Here is a 13,196-nt window from a genome sequence, read left to right as displayed (position 1 = left end):
CCAATTTCCCGATACTTGAAACAACACACAATTCACTAAACTAGTACTACGTATAATCAATTATACACAATCCCTTCCATCAAATGATTATTAACCACCATAACAATAGAATTTTTTGTATAAACTACTTAGTACTTACTGCCACAGTGCCACTGATATCAGCAGGAACATTCTATGAATGAAGATGAGATTTTGGTTGATACGTTCTTTAACTTTGAATTGCATGTTCGTTCTTTAGGGAGTACATCATACAACCGGTACAGGTTTAGTTGCGACCATTAAAATAAAAACTAAATGAAATGCTGGTGACGACTCATCTATGGTAAGTCGTTGGAATAAGTATGGTCATCCGCAATAATGCTTCTCCAATATATTTAAAGGCAATTGTGGATCGGATTATGTGTTACGGCAAAATATTAATTACTCCATAGAAAAAACTACATTTAATACTATAAGTCTATAACCCACCATTTTAAATTCTATAATTGGAAACACTTAATAATTTATAATAATCAGTTGGCAGGTTATACTTGGTTTGTTTAACTATAAGTACCCTAGTTTAGCATAGTATCACATACATGATTCATAATAACCCTTGAGAATCAAAAAATTAAGATACTTTTGTTTTTTTGGTGTTAAGAGAGCCACAAAGGGCAGGTGTAAGAATCAACTAACCTCAGTATCTCCTGAAACCGAAAAGGTCTAACCATTTGATCTATCCCTCACTCTCAAACAATTAAGATACTCTTGTTTGTAAAACATAAACAGAAATTATAATGTTGTCCCTCGGTATTACCATCGTTGTATTCTTCCTTAGCCTAATGGCTTCATGGAAATCGCTTATGCACCTACTTAAACAAAAAATTACGATTATGCCCTCATCAAAATCATTGAATACGCCAAAATTACCTCCTAGCCCACCAAAATTACCCATCATAGGACATCTTCACTTAGTAGGGAGCCTCCCACATCGTAGCTTTCAAAACTTAGCCAAAAAATATGGACCGATCATGCACTTAAAGCTTGGCTCCAAGCACGTCATTGTGATCTCCTCGCCACTAATGGCGGAGCGCCTTCTTAGGAATCACGATGTACTTTGTGCAAAGAGGCCTATGTCCGAGGTTTCTCATGACCTTTCATATAATTCTAAGGGAATTATTTTCACACCATATAGTTCATATTGGAAAAATGCGAGAAAATTGTGTGTCATGGAGCTTATGAGTGCTTCAAAAATTAGGTCATTCGGATGGTTGAGGGAGGAGGAATTAGGTGAACTAATGACTTCATTGAAGGCTGCTTCGGCAGCTAATCATGTCGTCGATATAGGCGCTAGTGTTGGTGGTGTTCTTGAGGAGTTGATATATAGAATGTTATATGGAGCTCCCAAGAATGATTTGGCTCTAAGAGCTACTGTCCTTGAGGCTTTGAGACTATCAGGAACCCTAAATATTGCTGACTTTTTGCCTTTCCTTGCACCATTTGATCCTCAGGTTTGTCTCATGCATTGTCTTCATTTTATTTTATTTTGTAGGCAAATGCATGGTCTTTATTTGATATCACTAGATACAATCTAACGATGTTATACTGGTTAATTTTAATGTATATACAAGTAGTCTCTTAACTAATAATAAGAAATAGTTAGTTTTTATCCACCTCACATTTTTTAAACTTAAGTTAACTAGGAGAAAACTTGTGTGGACCTTAGATCTATATGCAGACAACTAGCAGTATATTAAACGTAATGATCCTAATTTTTACATAGTAGCCTTTATTTTCATCTTCCTAAGTTTGTACTTAAAAGACCATTTATTTAAAATATTGGGTCTCTTGAAACAAAGAGACCATTTATTTAATTAATGACTTAATGAGTCTTATTTAAGGTCTTTTTAAGCGTTTTTGTAGTAGTGATTAACTATATTAACTATTATGGATTATTCTTTCAAAAAAAATAAGAACGAACTATTATGGATTATCAGGGGCTAAAAAGGCGCATCAAAAAACTTATGAAGACTGTGGATGATGTCTTGGAGAAAATCATTAGCAACCATGAAGATGAAGCAAAAAAGGAGCAACGAACTCACAGAGATTTGGTGGATGTAATGTTGTCATTGATGAACAACAATGATACCAAAGCATCATATGGCATTGAGAGAGATGGTATAAAAGCCATTTTAATAGACCTAGTTGTACCAGCAATTGATAGTGCTACCAACATAGTTAAGTGGGCACTTGCATCTCTTTTAAAGCATCCGGAGAAAATGAGAAAATTGCAACAAGAGATAGAAAGTGTTGTAGGGAAAAATAGAATGGTGCAAGAGAAAGATGTGTCGAAGTTCAAATACTTGGACCTAGTTATCAAAGAAATCTTTCGACTATATCCAATCATATTTGCTCCACATGAAGCCATGCAAGAAATTACATTCGATGGGTATTATATTCCCAAAGGCTCACAGATTTTCTTAAATTCTTGGGCGATTGGTAGAGATCCAACGATATGGTCAGATAATTATGAAGAATTTCATCCTGAAAGATTTTTGGTTAATGATGTTGATATAATCAGTGGACAAGATTTTCGCCTTGCACCTTTTGGTTTTGGTCGAAGGAGATGTCCTGGTACGCAACTTGGTCTACTAAATGTTAAGCTAATATTGTCTACATTGGTGCATTCCTTTGATTGGTACATGCCTGATAATACTTCTTTCAACGATTTAGTCATGCAAGAGCAGTTTGGCCTTGTCATGTCCATGGCAAACAACTTGGCACTTATTCCTAAATATCGCCTCAATGTTTGAGTCTTTATTTAAAGCTTTGGCACCAGTTTTTTTTTTTTTTTTTTTTTTTTTTTTTTTTTTTTTTTTTTTTTTTTTTTTTTTTTGAGAAAAATGCTTTGGGACTTTTTATAATTTAAGAGTTTATTTTCACCCCTACATATAATGTAAGAGTTTATTTATTTTTTTTTTTTTCCTGCTCAAGGGCCAATATAGTGTTAGATGGTATGTGTAATGCTTTGTAATATATATATATATATATATATATATATATATATATATATATATATATATATATATATATATATATATATATATATATATATACACGTAAATTTGAATTTGTGAAGCTGCTATCTGTAAATCTTTTATAATTTATGTTACGTAGTATTTAAAAAAAAAAACACAGTACATGCGTCAGAATGATTGAAGTGAATTAAATAAGCAAAATAAATAAATAATAACAAAAGCTTGCAAAGACTTTAATTTTAAATGACTAATTCAAATTAGTTTATAATTTTTTGGATTTAGGAACATTTGTCGGTTACCAGTAGCTTAGGATTCTTATAAAGTAGGAAAGTGCTTGTTAGTGGATTAATATTTTATGCAGTGAATTATGATGTGGGAACGTGGGATCGATTTTGTTTCCCATTTATTTAGCTAATTCGTTAGTTTTATACAATAAATTGAAGTAATTTTTATTTTCTATTGTTATTTATTATTTTCAACAACAATGTGTGTCCAGGTGCTTTATCTCATGTTAGGTTATCCTCGTGTAGGGGTGAGAATGGATCAGATATCCGATTCGAAATTGGATTTTGGATCGGATATCCGTATTCGAAAATCTTGAATTTTAATATCCGTATCCAATCCGAAATGGTTCGGATATCCGAAAATTATATATCCGAAAATTCGAATCAGAAATCTAATACCCGATCTTTTATAATTTTTTTTTAATAATTAAACTCATAATCATAAAAAACAATTATTTATATATTTTAAATCTAATAAACCCACAAATATCAGAATATAACAACCCTGAAATTTCATAATATATAACAATTAAAATTAACACATACAATGCAAAATACTAATTAAGAAAGAGAAAAAAGACCCAAATGACAAAAGCCAAGATTAATTTGGTATGTATAAGATCAAGAGTCTTACATCTGAAAACCCTGAAAATTTTAACACTTACATACAAAATATATCGTTAAAACCCTAAGTAAATCTGGAAAAAAAATCAGAAAAGGCTTGAGCTGATGAGAGTGAGAGAGAGTCGCCGAGTTGCAGTTGGTGGAGCAACCGTGAGCGAGAGCCGCCGCTTAGGAGTCGCCGCTACCGGAGCAGGAAATGAAAACTGTTGTACAAATCTCAGTGTGGGGGGGGGATCTAAGAGAGTGGAAAATTTAGGATAACAGATCCGAAAACATAATTAAAATCAGAATTAGATACGGAGTATAAAAATAATTTACATTTAATAAAAAATAAAAAAATTGAAACCATTTTCAAAATTGAATTTTATGTAGAAACTTATATATTGAAGGCAAAAGTGTAGATTTAAATAAAAATAATAAAATAATTAATAATTGATGACATCATATTCCCTCTGTATTTTAATAAGTTTTACACTTATCAAATGTGGCCGTGTTTTAATAAGTGTTAATCCTTACATTGTTTTTGGCAAAAAACTACATTTTTGTAGTTTATCTTTATCATTTTACAGTCCCAACTCAAATCCACTATTACTTTTTTTTTTTTTTTATTAATTCATTTCACTCACATTTATTATTTTTTAATAAACTATTAATACCATTATCATTCTTTTATAATTTCTTTAATACTCCAACTACTTCATTCACCTCTTACTCCATATTTGATTTAAGTCAATTAAAATGCCTAAAACTATAAGTTAGTCAAATTGTAACACTTATTCAAACGCAGATGAAATACAAAGAATTGGAGGGAAAAATTATACTGTAAAAATGACACATAACAAAATAGTTTGAGGGTTAATAATGTCAGCAATATTTTATTTTAATAATATCTATATCTATATCTATATCTATACTTATATATTAAAAAGTGTTCCTAAAATCGTTTATGTGCCACGTCATTCCCCTCTCATAGCATTGTGCCATATCATCACTTATGACATGTCATTACCAATTAACAAATCATTCCAAATATTATTGATAGATTAATATTAAAAAACAATTGATGGGTTTCGAACACGAGTCCTTGAGGATACAAGATCTAACTCTTTACCGTGTTAGCTAATAATAATTCATGTCATCTATACAAATAAATAACTATAAATGCAACGCACCAATTAAAAAGAAAACGAGATAAGCAGTTTGAAAGAAATTAAGAGGAATAAAATTAACATTTCTCAAACAATAGAGTATTAAAAATTGCTTTCGATACTCTTTGTTAATTAGTAACATTATGTTTAACATTTATGCATAACATACATAATGGATGATCATATATTTCATAAATAAACAATTTAATCAAAGTGGTAACCCGGTGCAACGCCCGGGTCGCACACTAGATAATATAATAAAATGTGTTCATAAGAACGTCCACATGTCACGTAGACTCCACTTACTACGCCACATAATCTACTCAACTAATCATTACGCCACGTCATACACAAGGCGTTCCTAAGAACGTCCACGTGTCATGTAAACCCCCTTCACTACGCCACGTCACCTACTTAACTAATCATTACGCCACGTCAGAAACTTATAATAATAATAAAAAAAAAAGCTCTCCACACAACCTTTTAATCTAAAACTAAGTGTTTTACCACCAAGCTGTATAATTTTTCATGTAATCTTTTGAATAATACAAAATATTAATACGTAACAAATGACAATTCAATATGAATAACAAATTTAATTACAAGAAAATTGAGTTATAAATTACATTGTATTTTATAATCAATCCCATGTAATAACCCGGGACATCGCCCGGGCCCAAAAACTAGTATAATTTATCATACTCTTGTATCAAATTTAAAGTATTATTAGAACCTAGTAAAGTAAAGTAAAAAATAGGCACGGCACCAAGATTCAAAATAGTGCGATGGTAAAATATCTAACACGAAATAAGCAACAGCAAAAGCAAAGATATATGAATATAGAATATAGTGATTGTTGGTCCGTAGAGCTTGTGAACATACTTAGGCGTTATAGGAGCTCAATTCATGAATTAAGAATTGCATGTTACAATATGACGACCCACCAACTTCAACAGCCACTTTTGCCAATTCTTTCATTTTTGTTGCCCTATATCTCATCTCCCAAGCCTCTTCACTCACCATAACTTTTCTTATAGCCTCCTTTATATCCTCACATTTCACGTTCCCCTCCACCGTTTTGTTCCATTGCTTAGCTCCTACACCGACCCCGGTCTTTAATATTTCCGTCACCAATTTTTCATTCTTAAATTGTTCGGCGAATATTGGCCAAGTTACCATAGGAACCCCACAGGACATGCCTTCTAAAATTGAGTTCCACCCACAATGTGTGACAAATGCTCCTATTGCTTTGTGGTCCAATATAAGCACTTGAGGTGCCCATCCCTTTATAACTAGTCCTTTTTCTTTCATCCTCTTTTCAAATTCATGCAGTAACCATTCCTCATTTTCCTCATATCCACCATCCACACTATTCCTTCTCACCACCCATATAAAGTCTTGCTCGGATGCTTCTAGTCCCATCGCGATCTCTTGGAGTTGCAAGGTTGAGACTTCAGCTAAACTACCAAAGCTAATGTAAACAACCGACTTAGGCTTCTTTGAATCAAGCCACTCGAGACACTCATGCTCATCAATAGAAGAATCCTTCCCTCTTTGAAACTTAGCTTCTTTTCCGTGGTTGCATAGTGAAACAGGACCTATATGCCATGCCCTCCTACCCATCACCTTTTTATAATACTCAGCGTAATCAGGCTCTAGCTCATAAAAGCTATTTACAATAAAACCATAGCTCCTCGCCTCAGCCTCCATCGCACGACCAAATAACTTCTTCCATTCATCATTGATGTGCTCATCTCCTAGCCCTCTCAAGGATGTTGGTAATTGAGATAGTGTAAGCTTTATTTCATGAGGAAAGTGGGGGACGACGAATTCCTCCTCATCGGATGAACATAATTTGTAAGGCTCATACTTACCTAGTACTTGCATCAAACATTGTGAAAAGTAGCTAGTTCCATGAAATACTAACCTCGGAATGTTAAATTTGGATGCAACATCAGTAGCAAAAGGAAACAACATATCAGCAACTAGACAATTAGGCTTGTATTTCTCTATCACTTTCTCTAGTGATTCTTGTAGCATCTCGGTGGCCTCCATAAATCTCATAATCATTTCATCTGACTTTAATTGCTCTAAATTTTCGACTCCCTCAGGAAGGCCAACTTCCTTAGAATAAAATGGAATGAGTTAATTCCACATCGATTGGAGGACCGACATTTTTGTAACTTTCTAGTGGTTTAGTGAAGGTTGGTGCATTAAGAGGTGTTGTGACTATGGTAGTTTTGACATGATGTGTTGCGAAAATTTTCGCCATGTCTAAGGTTGGGATCATATGGCCAGCGGCCATAAGTGGAAAGAAGAGTACATGAAGCCTTTGTGGTTCTTCGGCTATCATTTTTATTGTGCTTGGGATTTTGTTGTTTACTTATACTTATAGAGCTATTTATGAAAGGGAAGAAAGCTTATGTCACTCCAAAAATTTGTACTCAACTTTGAATTATATTTATTGTTTAGATTAATGGAAAAAGGACAGTATAAAGTTGAGCACTTCTAAATAATCATGGAATGTTATGGTAGTGGGAAATCTTCGAGCACCAAACACCATTGTCACTCGAATGATTTCAATGTGGAAATTGTGTAAAATTTGCGTAGCTAAAAGTAGACGATTGATGAGTTTAGGTTAGGTGAAATATAGCATACTTAATATTAATTTTAATAAATGAAAAACAAAACTACGTCCTTTCACCATATACTTATTTAAACTTATATTATACGAAAACTTTAATGAAATTATAATGCGCTTATTTTTAAAGTGATTTTTTGTTAAACCAATAATTGATTGGAAAATTGATTTTGGGATACTCATTACGAGAGCATGGTTTTCATTTTCCAATTCTCTTCTAAGGTCCTGTTCTTTTCACCTTAAAAAAAATAATATTAAGTAAAAATAATTTCAATTCAGTAAAAATAAGTTCAGTTTAGTAAAAATAATTTCAGTTCAGTAAAAAATAAATTCAGTTCAGTAAAATTCAGTTTTCTTAAAGAAGAATTATAATAGAAAATCAGTAAAAATAATTTCAGTTCAGTAAAAATAATTTAATTTCAGTAAACTTAAGTTCAGTTCAGTAAAGATAAGTTCAGTTCAGTAAAAATAATTTCAGTTCAGCAAAATTAAGGTGAATCAAACAGGGCCTAACATAGTAACATACTTCCCTCCGTCCTTTTTTAAAAGTCTCTTTTCTCATTTTTCACGGGAATGAAGAAAATTGTAGATTCATTAAACTATGTGATTGAAAGTCCAAATTACATTAAATGCATTAAATAATTAGTGTGGAAAAAGAAAAAAGAGAATACATTAATGCATGGGAGAAAAAAAATGACCAATCAAATGCTGTAATTTACAATACATTAGATGCAAAAAATATTTGGCACAAAAAATCAATAAAAGTTGAGGATATTTTGTTGATTAAATTAGAAAAATGAGGTTAAAATGGTAAAAATTCACTTACTAAAAAGGGAAAGATTCTAAAAATTAGACTTTAATTTTAATTTACCACAAAAGGAATAAGGGACTTTAATAAAAAATACAGAGTACTAAATTATTGTAAATTGTAATACCATGAAATAGAGTAAGGAGTACATAATTTACAATTATCATTAAAAAAAAAGGAAATTTTGCAAAAAAATATTTTATAAGTGATTTTTTTGCAAGAAACCACCTTAAATTTTTTTTTTTTTTTTTTGTGCAATAACACACCTTAATCAAAATTTTGCAAAAAACACACCTTTTATAAGGCGGTTTCGGTGGGGGTGGGTAAGGAGATTTCGGTTGCATTCTGGCGCTTGGCGTAGTTGGGGAGTGGGTTTAAGAGGTCACGTGCGGGTCAGGCCAACATCGGAAAAAAGGGTCAAAACCTCTTTTCTGGCCAAAGGTGTGTCATTGCCAAAAAAAAAAAAAAATGATTAAGGTGTGTCATTGAAAAAAAAAAAAAATTGATTAAGGTATATCATTGTTAAAAAAAAAAAAAAAAAAAAAGTTATAAGGTGGTTTTCAATTATTGCATAAACTTTCTTATAAAAGGCGGTTTTTTGCAAAATTTCTTTATAAAAAACATTAATTTTGAATGAGTTAATACAAATGAAAAGGAACAAGGAAAAATGAAGACCCTGTGAGTTAAGATCAACATATATTACTTGTAACTTAGGAGATGTCTAAGAAATTACGTAAAATATTCTATTTTCCTCGGTTTTCTTTCGGTGTATCATTATTAGGGCTGGCAAACAGGTCGGGTCGGGTCGAGTTCAGGTCGACCTGTTTACATAAACAGGTCAGGACCCCCCAACCTGAACCCGACCTGTTTACTTAAACAGGTCGAAAAATTCAACCTGAACTCGACCTGGGCTTAAACGGGTTGACCCGAACCCGACCTGACTTGACCTGATTTTTTTTTAAATAAAAATAAAAATAAATGACCTTATAATCTGTTTAACATGTATATTTTGTTAATTAACTCTTTTTTTAAAAAAAAAAAAAAACATGTAACTTTTAACAACATAAAATGCAAATGTCCGTGAAAAAAAAAAAACATAAAATGCAAACATAATTCAATAGACAGTTCAAAATCAAAATAAGTGTTGTACAGTTCATTCAACAACACAACAATAAAATTAAATATGATTGATTGGCTGGGTATTGTTAAATACATAATTAAGCAGTAATATTTTAAAAGAGTGCTGCTGCATAGTTGAGTAACTTCATCATCTCATTCGGAATCCGCAAGTTCAGGAGAAATAGGGGTGTCAGTTGTCATCTGTTGATTAAGAATAAATTAAATAAATAATTAAGCAAACTAGATCTACCAAAATACAAATGCTAAATGCACAGAGAAACGGCACATGCAAAGAGAAATCACAAAAACGCAAAAATTAATAAGTAAAGAGAATGAAATTAATAAGTAAATTACCTTGAGAATGTTGAAATAATGAAGATTCACGATTTCAATCAACAATTTTAATGGAAAAGAATTGAAAACATGAGAGAGGAGAGAGAAAGAGAAGGAGTAAAGAGTAATGAAAATCAAAGAGTGAAAGTGGCGTGAGGTAAGAAAGTTTTTAGGGTTTTTCATTTTATCATTAGATAAATTGGGCTTGGCCCATATTTAAAAATTAACAGGTTGTAAATATAGGGTGGTAAATAGGTTTAGGCGGGTTGGGTTCGGGTTGACCCGACCTGAAACTGACCCAATTAACTAAACGGGTTTAGGCGGGTTGGTTTCAGGTTGAGATTTCCAACCTGAACCCGACCTGTTTAACTTCAGGTCGGGTTCGGGTTGACCCAATTACATAAACGGGTTGAAAATCTTCTTCAAAACCCGTTTATTTCGGGTTGGGTTCGGGTCGGGTTATCGGGTCGGGTCAGCTTTTGCCAGCCCTAATCATTATGTTACATTTTCATGTGCCGCAGAGCAGAGCAGCAGGTATTCAATTGATTAATTTCAAGTTCCATTTTAGCACTTTAAACTGAAGAGGAAGATTAAAATCATTAAATGGTTTTTTTTTTTTTTTTGTTGTTGTTGTTGTTGTTTTTTAGAGAGCCACTAGCTTAGCACGGGTGAGGAAGATTAATTTCAAGTTCCATATTGCATGTAGTACATATCACTCATAGAACTTATGGTTTATTTTATACGTACTTAATGATTCATGGCGTTGACTTTATCAAGACAGCAAAAAGCTTGTAAAAAATCAGGATATATGTCACCTAGCTCTTCTCTTCAAATTCAAATTAAAAACATGTGATTTTTGGCTATAAATTTTTTTTCAGTATCAAAACATGTTGATCAAAATACTTATTTGGGCTCTGTATCAAAACCTGTTGATCAAAATACTTATTTGGGCTTGGGCTTGGGCTACACGGCTTCACCCGTTAGACGTTAGTTAAAGAGAAAATCAATCTCGCAAATTTAAGGAGCTTCCATTGTAAGAGTAATAATCACTTATAAAATGTATAGCTCTGTCATCAACATGTGTTGTTTGAAAGTACTTTCTAATCATGAGTTTGGAGGTTCAATTATTATGAGTGAAAATTTGGGGGTAGTGAGATTTCCTTACCTTCCTCCCACTCTCACAAATTGACTAGCCCACTAACTCGGGCCGAGTTGAACTGTGAGGGTTTTAGCCCTATAGGTATTTTCATTCTTACCAACCAAACCAAATAAGAACTGCAAAACAGTAAATTATAGGCAAGCAACCAAGATTCAAATTCTTACTATATATCACAATATTGTAATAATTAACATCTTACAAAGATGTTTTTTTTTTTTTTTTGAAAGAACATCTTACAAAGATTTGTAGTTGTTTAAACAACGAAGTTGTTAATTAACATTGTGAATGGATAGCAAAAGCACAAATATATAGATTTTAACAATTTAATTATACTAGGTGCTTATGATTTTTTTTTTTTTTTAGTTTGGTGTTCCACGTAATTCACCCTTTGGGCTAATTCGGATTCATGGATCAGTTTTGGGTGATTAGGTTCCAATCCCCTAGATGCTTGTGAATATAATTAGGCATTGTAGGAGCTCAATTCATGAATTAAGGATTGCATGTTACAATATGATGACCAACCAACTTTAAAAGCCATTGTTGCCAACTCTTTCAACTTCTTTGCCCTATTTCTTATCTCTAAAGCCTGTTCACCAACCATAACTTTTCTTATAGCCTCCTTTATATCTTCACGTTCGACGTTGCCCTCCATCACTTTGTTATGTTGCTTAGCTCCCACACCAACCCCGGTGTTTAATATCTTTGTCACGTATTTTTCATTACAAAATTGTTCGGCGAATATTGGCCAAGTTACCATAGGAACTCGACATGATGTGCCTTCTAAACTCGAATTCCACCCACAATGTGTCACGAATGCTCCTATAGCTTCGTGGTCCAAATTAACACTTGAGGTGCCCATTCCCTTATAATTAGTCCTTTTCCTTCCATCCTCTTTTCAAATTCATGGGGTAACCACTCATTTTTCTTCTTCTCATCACCATTCAACGTATTGTTTGTCCTAACCACCCAGATAAAATCTTGCTTGGAAGCTTCTAGGCCCATTGCAATCTCTTGGAGTTGCAAGGTTGAGGCTTCGGCTAAGCTACCAAAGCTAATATAAACAACTGACCTAGGCTTCTTTGAATCAAGCCACTCGAGGCACTCATGCTCATTAATAGATGAATCTTTTTCCTTTGGATCAACTTATAGCTTCTTTAAACTTAGGGTTCTTCGGTTTTGCCCACTGATGATGGAATTAGGAGTAATTTCAAGGGGCGAATGTACACCAATGTGTCTTTGATTTTTTTTTATTTTGTATGTGCTTGCTCAATTGAACTTCAATGGAGGAAGTGGGAAAGGAGGTGGTGGGCTGTTTTTGGGTGGATGAGGCTGAATTAATGGGGGAGAAATTTTCATGATAACAGATTTATTGGGTGAGATGGTGTTGGTGAGTGTGGTACTGAATTGGTGGTGGTGGTGAAGTGGTGTTGGTGGGGGTGGCAATGAAGGTGGTGGCAGTGAGGTGGTGTTGGTGAGGGAAAAGAGAAAAAAAAAAGGAAGATAGTTTATGAGATCACGTGACTCACACATGCAAAGTCAACGCTGGAAAACCAAGTCAAACATCGAAAACCGGATTAAGGTGTTAGTTGGCAAAAAAAACAAAAAAAAAAGAAAGAAAGAAAGAAAGTGGTTTTAGGTAAGCCTGAGCACAACTATCTGATTATCCGATAATCCGAAGATCCGATCCGCACCCGATCCGAAAGTTTAGGATAACCGATCCGAAAACATTTTCGAATCGGGTACCCGATCCGAAATTTTCGGATATTGGATCGGATATCGGATATCGAAAATTTGAATTTTGGTTATCCGAATATCCGAAAATAAAGTCGGATATCGGATCGGATATCCGACCCGATATCCGAAAATTACTTTTTTTTACCCATATTTTAAAGTTCAAATATTATCCATATGTCCAACAGCCCAAGCCCAACAAAAACTCAACTTAGTGAACTTACCCTAATTTCTAATCCGCCTCTCTCTTCTCGCTTTCTCAGTTAGTCTTCTCAGTTTCTCACTCCTCTCACGAATCTCGATCTCTCCTCTAGTCCTCTCTACTCCTTTCT

At 33.4% G+C, this 13,196-nt stretch overlaps 1 protein-coding gene and 2 pseudogenes across 1 annotated transcript; 1 reads left to right on the top strand and 2 right to left on the bottom strand.

Annotated features, from left to right (window-relative positions):
* Positions 1-1,061: 1,061 nt before the first annotated feature.
* On the top strand, positions 1,062-2,792 carry LOC145600369 (cytochrome P450 CYP736A12 pseudogene; annotated as a pseudogene).
* Positions 2,793-5,955: 3,163 nt separating this feature from the next.
* Positions 5,956-7,426, bottom strand: LOC145600368 (scopoletin glucosyltransferase-like; annotated as a pseudogene).
* A 4,167-nt stretch (positions 7,427-11,593) lies between these two features.
* Positions 11,594-11,992, bottom strand: LOC145600367 (scopoletin glucosyltransferase-like). Its single transcript, XM_081656270.1, has one exon. It carries the CDS (start codon positions 11,990-11,992, stop codon positions 11,594-11,596), a length of 399 nt encoding a protein of 132 aa, XP_081512396.1.
* Between the last annotated feature and the right edge of the window lie 1,204 nt (positions 11,993-13,196).

The sequence above is a fragment of the Chenopodium album genome, chromosome 21 (assembly GCF_948465745.1).
Source record: "Chenopodium album chromosome 21, dcCheAlbu1.1, whole genome shotgun sequence".
Taxonomy (NCBI): Eukaryota; Viridiplantae; Streptophyta; class Magnoliopsida; order Caryophyllales; family Amaranthaceae; genus Chenopodium; species Chenopodium album.
This window is presented reverse-complemented; position numbering and strand designations above follow the sequence as displayed.

Coding starts and splice junctions, on each gene's coding strand:
- LOC145600367 (XM_081656270.1), bottom strand. CDS start 11,992: ATGGGCACCTCAAGTGTTAATTTGGACCACGAAGCTATAGGAGCATTC.